The sequence below is a fragment of the Protobothrops mucrosquamatus genome, unplaced genomic scaffold (genome assembly GCF_001527695.2).
Source record: "Protobothrops mucrosquamatus isolate PMUCROS unplaced genomic scaffold, P.Mucros_1.0 scaffold1712, whole genome shotgun sequence".
NCBI classification, from domain to species: domain Eukaryota; kingdom Metazoa; phylum Chordata; class Lepidosauria; order Squamata; family Viperidae; genus Protobothrops; species Protobothrops mucrosquamatus.
This window is the reverse complement of record NW_015387861.1, coordinates 147,911-156,591: the sequence shown is the minus strand read 5'-3', so window position 1 is coordinate 156,591 and position 8,681 is coordinate 147,911. Positions and strand designations below refer to the sequence as shown.

General features: G+C 37.3%; 1 protein-coding gene across 1 annotated transcript in view; it reads left to right on the top strand.

Annotated features, from left to right (window-relative positions):
• Positions 1–7,063, top strand: part of MSANTD3 (Myb/SANT DNA binding domain containing 3) — a 14,876-nt gene extending 7,813 nt beyond the window's left edge. The window contains exon 2 of the mRNA XM_015822877.1: positions 6,372–7,063. Coding sequence (XP_015678363.1) covers positions 6,372–6,781 — 410 coding nt within the window. The 3' untranslated portion in view covers positions 6,782–7,063. The remainder of the gene's footprint in view (positions 1–6,371) is intronic.
• The last annotated feature ends 1,618 nt before the right edge of the window (positions 7,064–8,681 follow it).

The following is an 8,681-nucleotide window of genomic DNA, read 5'->3' as shown; positions in this document are numbered from 1 at the left end:
CCTGCCAACCAAATAACAAATCCCATCCTTCAAGAGAAAGTATATTCTTATTTGTTAAGTTTAACCAATCACTAATCCATGTCAATGCCACAGCATCATAATACAATTTTAAATTAGGAACTTTAAGTCCTCCTCGTTCCCTTGCATCTTGTATAATTTTAAACTTAACTCTTGGCTTCTTACCTGCCCAAATAAATTTATTAATGCCCCTCTGCCAATTCTCCAAGTTAGCATCTTTCTTTAAAACAGGAATCATTTGAAACAAGAAAAGAAATTTTGGGAGAACATTCATTTTTACCGCTGAAATTCTCCCCATCAATGATAATTGTAATTTTTTCCACTCCTCTAGATCTTTTTTAACCTTTAACCATAAACACTCATAATTATACTTATACAATTTCGCATTAGAGGCTATTATATAAACTCCCAAATATTTTACCTTTTTCACCATTTCATAACCTGTATACATAACTAATGTCTCCTTATCATCCATAGACATATTTTTCGACAATATTTTAGTCTTATTACTATTTACCTTGAATTCAGAAACCTTTCCATATTGACCTATAATTTTCATCAACTCCGCTACTGACTCTAATGGCTGAGTTAGTGTTAACACTAAATCATCCACAAAATCTCTTAGCCTATAATCTACCTTATTAACCTTAATTCCCTTTATAATAGAGGACTCCCGGATTCTAATCAGCAAGATCTCCATTGTTAAAACAAATAACTATGGTGATAGTGGACATCCTTGTCTAGTTCCCTTTCCAATTCTAAACGAATCCGTTAATCCCCCATTAACTATAATCTGAGCTGACTGTTGTTGATAAATAGCTTTAATAGCAGACAAAAATTTATCCCCCAGATTCATTCTTTCTATTACTTGAAACAAAAATCCCCAATCCACTTGATCAAATGCTTTTTCAGCATCCAAAAAAATAAAAGCCGCAGGGACTTGATTATTCTTATCCAAATATTCAACTAAATTAATAATCTGTCTTACATTATATTTCATATATCTTCCAGTAATAAATCCGGACTGATCACTATGGATCAGTTGCTGTAACACTTGCATTAGCCTATTTGCCAGTACCTTTGAAAAGATCTTATAGTCTGTATTCAATAGTGATATAGGTCTATAGTTCTTAGGTTGTGTCAATTCTTGACCATCCTTAGGAATTAAAGATATAAAAGCAGTTCTCCATGATGGAGGTATTTCTTTACCCATCAAGATACTGTTAAACAATTCCTTTAATGTCCCTATCATTTCCTCAGACAACATCTTATAGTAAATTGCTGTCAATCCATCTGTACCTGGAGTTTTACCAACTTTTAATTGTTTGATTGCCACCTTAATCTCTTCCAATGTAATTGAACAATTCATTTTTTCTTTTTGAGTATCTGACAACCTAGGTAAGTGTACCTGCTGTAAATACTTATCTATATCTTCATAACATATATTTTCTGAAGCATATAAATTAGAATAAAAATCTAAAAAAGTCTTTTTAATCAAATTTTGTTGATATGTCAGTTTACCATTATAGTCTATTTTCTCTATAGTCCTTGACTTTTGCTTTTTTCTTAAATGATAAGCCAACCACCTTCCAGGTTTGTTTGCGTTACAAAATGTATTATGTTTCATATACCTTAAACTAGTTGCAGTCTGATCTGCTATTAACATATTAAATTGGTCCCTAAGCACCTTTAAGGATATTTTCAAGTTATTATCCAATGGGTTTAACATAAATGCTTGCTCTTTGAATTTAATTTCCTCCTCTAACTCTTTACGTTTTTGCATTTGTGTATGCCTATAAAAATTATTCATATAAATCAAATTACCTCGCATATAAGCTTTGCTCACATCCCAAACCATTGAGATTGAGGTACCTTTTTAAATATTTAACAAGAAAAATTCTTTCAATTGATCTCTACATTTCTGCACATTAATATCATATCTAAATAAATTTTCATTCAATCTCCAAGTTCTTCTATTCCGTTCTTCAGCAAATAGTTCCATCCATACAGGACTATGATCTGACAATATTCTAGGAAAGATCTTAATATTCTTCACCCTAGAGGAGAAATCATTGGTAATTTAAAAAAAATCAATTCTAGAATAGGATTGATGCCTATCCGAGAAAAAGGTAAAGTCTCTTTCTTCCATATTTCTCTTTCTCCAAATATCTTTTAATTCCAGTTCATCTTTCAAGTCAAACAAAGTTTTAGGCAATAAAGAATCAAATGCTTTACAAGAGCCTTTCTTGTCTCTTCTTGCATCCAAAACACCATTCCAATCTCCCATTATAATAACCGATTTATAATCCATTTGATTTATTTTCCGATGTAGCAATTTGTAAAACTTTTTCTGTTGTTGATTTGGTGCATATAGTCCAACAATCAAACATTTTTCCCATTCAACAGTATATCAATAAAAACATATCTTCCTTCCAAATCAGATTCAATCAAGTTAGGCGACAACTCACTCTTGACATAAATAACTACCCCACCTCTCTTCTGAGGTGCGGGCGTTATAAACTGTAAACCCAATCGTGGATTAAACAAAAGTTTTTGATCCTTTGCTGTAATATGAGTTTCTTGTAAACAAACAACATCATTTTTATGTTGTTTCAAATAATAAAATATTTTCTTCCTTTTCTGTGGAGAATTCAAACCATTAACATTCCATGTCAAGAACTTTGCCATCCTTAGTGACAGCGAGCCTCTGGAACACTCCTTGAAGATCAGCCATCACTGATCTCTTCGGTCTCGCTCCCCCCACTGGCTCTAAAGTTACTTGCTGTGTTATAGGTGTCGCTTCCAATTGTTGTTGCTCTCTCTCTTTGCGTCTATGGGCTGCACGGGTCATCCTCTGTGATTTTGGGTCTTCTTTCATTTCCATAAGTTGCTGCTTGGCATGGCCTTGCTCTTGTAAATCTTTACTTAATGATGATGACATGGCTCCTTCTACAATTTTATCTTCTCTGATTCCTTCCTTCCTGGAATCTAAAGGTGGTAATGAGCCCGCTTTCAATATAGAGATATAAAAATCCCTTGCCTTTGCGACAGTATTAAGCTGATAGCGGGTTCCCATATAAATGACCGTTATCCCAATAGGTATCTCCCATCTAAATTGAATTTGTCGCTTCTTCAGTTCTTCAGCCAGGAAGGCAAAATCTTTCCTTCTTCTAAGTATTTTAGATGGTATCTCCTTCAAAATTATAACATCTTGGCCTAGTAGTTGAAATTTTTGATTATAGAAAGCTTGAATAATTTGATTATGAATAGACTTCCTTGAAAAATAAATGACCACATCTCTTGGAAGATTCCTCTGTCTTGCAACCCATGAATTAACTCTGAAAATTTTTTCCACATCTCTCATAATTTCTTCAGGTTGACAAGACAAGACCCCAGCCAGGTCTACTGCAATTTCCTCCAATTTCTCTTGAGCGTTTTCTTTCAGCCCTCTTATTCTCACTGCATATTCCATTTCTTTATATTGTGACATAATAACTTCATTTTGAATCAAATCCACATTCTCCTCCACTTTTTCCATTCTAATATCCAAGCACCCCAAATTTTCTTCCACCTCATCCACCCTTCCTTCAATACGTTCTGCATGCCCAGCCAGGACTTGAAATGCTAACAGTATATCATCTCTCAGCTCTACATTCTTCTCTTCAAACTTCTTTTCAAACAAATCTTCCATATCTATTCTTATTTGTCTTTCAGTGTCCTTTAATGCATCTTGAATATCTTTCAAAGTAAGTGCTGGGGCTGGAGTTGGGGCTGGGGCTGGGGGGGAAGGTGGAGGACTCCTTATTTTAGGTGGGGGACTCCTTGATTTAATTTGCTGTGGTATTTGAACAACAGAGGGGGAAATAGTCTTCTGAGGAACAAAGGCTCCACGCTTAGAAGCCATTTTCCCCCCCTTTTCCCCCCCTCTTCCTTTCCCTTCTTATATTTTTATATAGAGTCTTATAAAAGTCTTTTAAAAATACTATAAGATTTTGTAAAAGCACCCAGCCACAATAAAAGCAAAAAAAAACAAACACCTGTTCAGTCCATACAATGTAACTAATAGAAAGTCCAGAAGAAAGTTTCTGAAATGAAAGTCTCACATAAGTTCACTGCGGAGGAAAGAGAAAACGCCCTTCCGCAACCATATTCTTTTCTTCAGATTCAATTGAAGAAAGCAGAAGAAGATTTTAAGTTTAGAGTTAAGGTTTTAACAAAAATCCCCATCAGATCTTCCTGGCAGGCTCCGTCTGCCTTTAGAAAAAAAAAACTCACGCTCTCATTGAAGGCAGAGATTGAATCCGCGTCTTGCTTCAGACGAGCAGTCGAACGAAGGCAGCCCGAAGAATGGAGAAGTCCCTAGCTCCGGGGGAGCTCACCTTCACCCCCAACACTTTAAAAGTGTGGGGGCTAGAGCGCTCTACCCCTACTAGGGAAACTCACCTCTCTCCCTTTGCCCGGGGGAGAGGATTCCGAACCGCGGGACAGCTGATGAACGCTGTTTCCCGCGGCTCACATTTCTTCGGGGAGGGCTGCCTACAGAGAAGCTGCCATCGGCGCCGGCGATTCAACCGGAAGTCAGCAGGCGGTGTTCTTGAACAGGGCAACAGTGGATCACTTCGAGTGGAGCCTGCATCCAGATCTCCTCTGGGAGATATTGGAGAGGTTCAGTTTCCACTACTGGATTCATTCATTACTCCAGCAAATTCCACGGTGCTTCTGTGGGACAATCCTTGGCTCAGCATCCCATGGTGCGCCCCTTTGTTAAGGGAGCAATCAACACCAGACCACCCGGGGTTCACAGATATCCCTTGGGATCTGTCCAGGGTCCTACAGACCCTCACTTCACCTCCATTTGAGCCGTCAGAACCTACTCTCTGAGGTACCTGACGCTTAAGGTCGCCCTTTTCGTGGCCTTACATCAGCTTGGCGCATTTCTGAACTGGCAGCTCTGTCTATCAAGGATGACTTAGGCATCTCCCATGTTGACAGGATGGTCCTGTGATTGGATCCCTCTTTCGTTCCCAAGATCAATTCTTTGTGTCACAGGGCGCTGGAGGTTGTGCTGACAGATGTTTGCCCTCAGCTGTCTCACGACTTGGAACGTAAGTGGCACATCTTGAATGTTCGCTGAGTCTTACGTCACTACGTTATGCGTGCGCACCTTTTTGCAATCTGCAGCCCTCTTCGTTGCATTCCAGCCCTCTTCAATGGGCCTGATGGTATCTGCCTCTACCATTGGCAGATGGCTTAGGGCTTACATGGCAGTACCTGGCACACTCCTTGCTGGTTCCCAGTCAGATCACCGCACACTCGACTCGCTGTGCTGCACCCTCAGAGGCGTGGGCGACACAGGCGTCGATCGCGGAAACTTGTAGGGCAGCGACGCAGACGTCGCCTTCATCTTTTGCGAGGCATTATAACCTGGTAGGTTCGCTTTGGCGGATGTCATTTTTGGTTGGAGAGTTCTCCGCCGAGTAGTGCCAGATAGTGGGACACAGGCCCAGACTGCTTCCCACCCATGGGGACAGTGAGGCTTTGGTATGTCCCATCTGTGTGGATTCTCCATCGATCATGCTGGAGAAGGGGCGTTGTCTTACCTGAACGCCTTTTCTCAGCATGACGATGGAGAATCCACTCCCCCCCCATTTAGGTCCGTCAGGTCCTGTGTCGGGTATTTGAGACACCACATGGTAATGTCATCAACGGCTATGCCTTCGTCGAGACTGGATCCTTAGCCCAGAGGAAGAGGCATGGCAAAGGTTGATTGACTTAGTCTCTGGGCAGGAAGACAAGGATCAACCCCATCTGTGTGGATTCTCCATCGTCATGCTGAGAAAAGGCGTTCAGGTAAGACAACGCCCCTTTTCAGAAGTGAAAATTATATGCATATACATATATCAACAACAATCTTTCTTTCCAATTACCTTTAGCATTTTGGGGAAGAGGCATGCCTTCCTTAAAATATGTTTATAATTTCATATTATCCTGCTGTAGACAATTTTGCCATCTAGTGTATCCTGAATATTCATGGAAGATTACAGAAATGGTTTTAGTTATCATTTTATTTTTCACATTGTAATCTTACCCTCCCTATAAAATGCTTTTTCTTCATAGATCACTATATGAAATAGTTCAGCTATTTATAGTTTACCAAGGGCATTCAGTAAAAGTCATACTGATAATGGGAATCTACGTTTTCCAGATACATTCTTTCCACATTGTGAATTAGAACCTATAGAAGGGGAAAGAAAGAAAGATACATTCTTTCCACAATGTGAATTCAATCTTATAGCAGGGGAAATTTTATTTAAAACTCATACAGTTTTTGATTGTTTCTTTTATTTTCCCAGAATCTTTCACTGTTATTAATAAAGAATCATGTGATGAAGAGAAAGGACTTGTACATTTCCAAGTATGTGAAGGTACCTCGCAGTCTGAGCCTTCCTGTTCAGCAGTCAGAGTAACTGGAAATAAAAACTTCAGAAATAAAGCTGCTCAAGAAAGTGATTTGAAAAAGATGCATGAAGAGGAACACCATCAGCAAATGTCTATTTTACAACTGCAACTGATCCAAATGAATGAAGTCCATGTAGCAAAAATTCAACAGATAGAAAGGGAATGTGAAATGGCTGAAGAAGAACACAGAATCAAGATGGAAGTGTTAAACAAAAAAAAAATGTACTGGGAAAGAAAACTTCAGACCGTTACAAAAGAATGGCCTGTATCATCTTTTAACAGGCCATTCCCTAATTCACCCTAGTACACGCAGCAGCTGGTAGTTCATTAGACTGAAGTAACTTGATCATTGGAAAATAGTTTGAGACTTAGGTTCAATTCCTGTATTTAGAATGATGGAATAATTGTTGGCTGTGAATAAATGTCAAGAAAGGCCTAAAATAGAGATTAGATAGGTTTTCGTTTAATAAAACAACGAAGAAATTTCCATATTTTTGGAGGTAAAATGTTGATGTAACTTTTTAATGGAATTTCTGAGTATGCCCAGTAAACCCAGTCTTTTCCATGGTAGTCAGATCGATCCAATTGGGCATTTTATGTTATTTTTGTAGCTGAATTTTTCAATTATTTAATGATGAATGTATCTTAAGGTACAGTTATTAAGACTTGTAGAGTGACCCAATTGAACTATCAAGCAAGGTAAAAAGGGTGGTAATAGAGCTGTACAAGAAAAGGAATTCAGATTTCCAACAGTTGTCTGTTCAGTCATAGTTATAATTGTGAAATACTAGAAATGTATGTTCTCCCCTTTCTGCCTTCACTTCTGTCTTGACAGATCATCTAGTCTATTGCCCTTGATTTGCATTGCATGGCACAATCAGTCCACTAGCTGATAAAATTCATACTGGCATCTGGCCTGCAGTAAAAAGAAATAACCCACTTCTATTTGCAGCCTAGTCCTATGAATGTTTTATCCAAGTAAATGCATACAGAGTTCATAGTTTATTAATTTTGTGCAAGCACTGCTTGTAAATGTTTGTGGCATCCTGCTACTATGTACACACAAACTACTGGATACATGTTTACAGGCACACAATGTTTGAAAGTAGCCCTTGTGGAGCTTTTACCTTTGAACAGATTAATAAAAGTTGAAAGAAACAAGTACAATATGAAATACAAAGAAAACTTTTCTAGCTTTAAAATAGCTAGTAGCCTGGAATGTCCACAGTTCATATGTAGCGTTATTAAATCAGACTAATCAGCAGAAATGGTATGGACTAGCATTTTTTCAGAGTAGGAATTCTGTTGTGTTCATTGGGTTTCCTTCTGGAGATTTCTAGAAACATTTTTTTCACTCCATTCATTTCTGCTGGTCACTGGCTTGAAGCTTATTAAAAACATTACTAAATCTTTTTAATATCTGAATAGTAGGCTAAAGCTATTATTCATAGAAAGCTACCAATAAAGCAAAAGTGAGGCACAGCTCATTTTTGAAGGAACAATCTTGTGGCTATACAACCACCTTAACATACTTTTAATTACTTAGTCTATTCTCCTTTTGGGTAGTTCTAAATTAACAAAAGGACACTGCTTTCCTATCCAGGTTTATAGGTGGAGTTGTAATGAATGCTGTAAACAACCTGAATCCAGAATTTAAACATTTGCTTGTTGACCAGCTTGTGTGTTGAATTTAGTTAAAGCAGTGGAGCCTTATCCTTTGTAGAACAGAATGTCCAAAACTAAAACATTTAAACATTTCTTTGTATTATTTGGTTTTGGCTTAGACTAAGAGGCAAAAACATTAAAATTTTTAAAGCAACTAACTACATTTTGAATACAAATCTATTATAAAAAAATCAGTGCAAACTATAGTTCAAATTTTGCATTAAGTAAATTATTTTTGTTACTGGTATGAATGATACTGTATATTTCCATAGCATACATTTTATTTTTTTCTAATGATTGGACATTATGCTACTGACAACAGAAAATTATGGATAAAAGATTTCACTTCATTCAACACATACATTGAAGTTATATTTACAGCTTTAGTGACTATTGGATTATGTTTTAAATATCACATTTGTTATTTTTCTTGAATACATAACATACAAAGACCCAATTAATACTTCTGGTATTATAAGGAAGAAGAAATTAATTTTTATATATTCTAAGTTTACATTTACTGTGGGTAAAAAAAAACC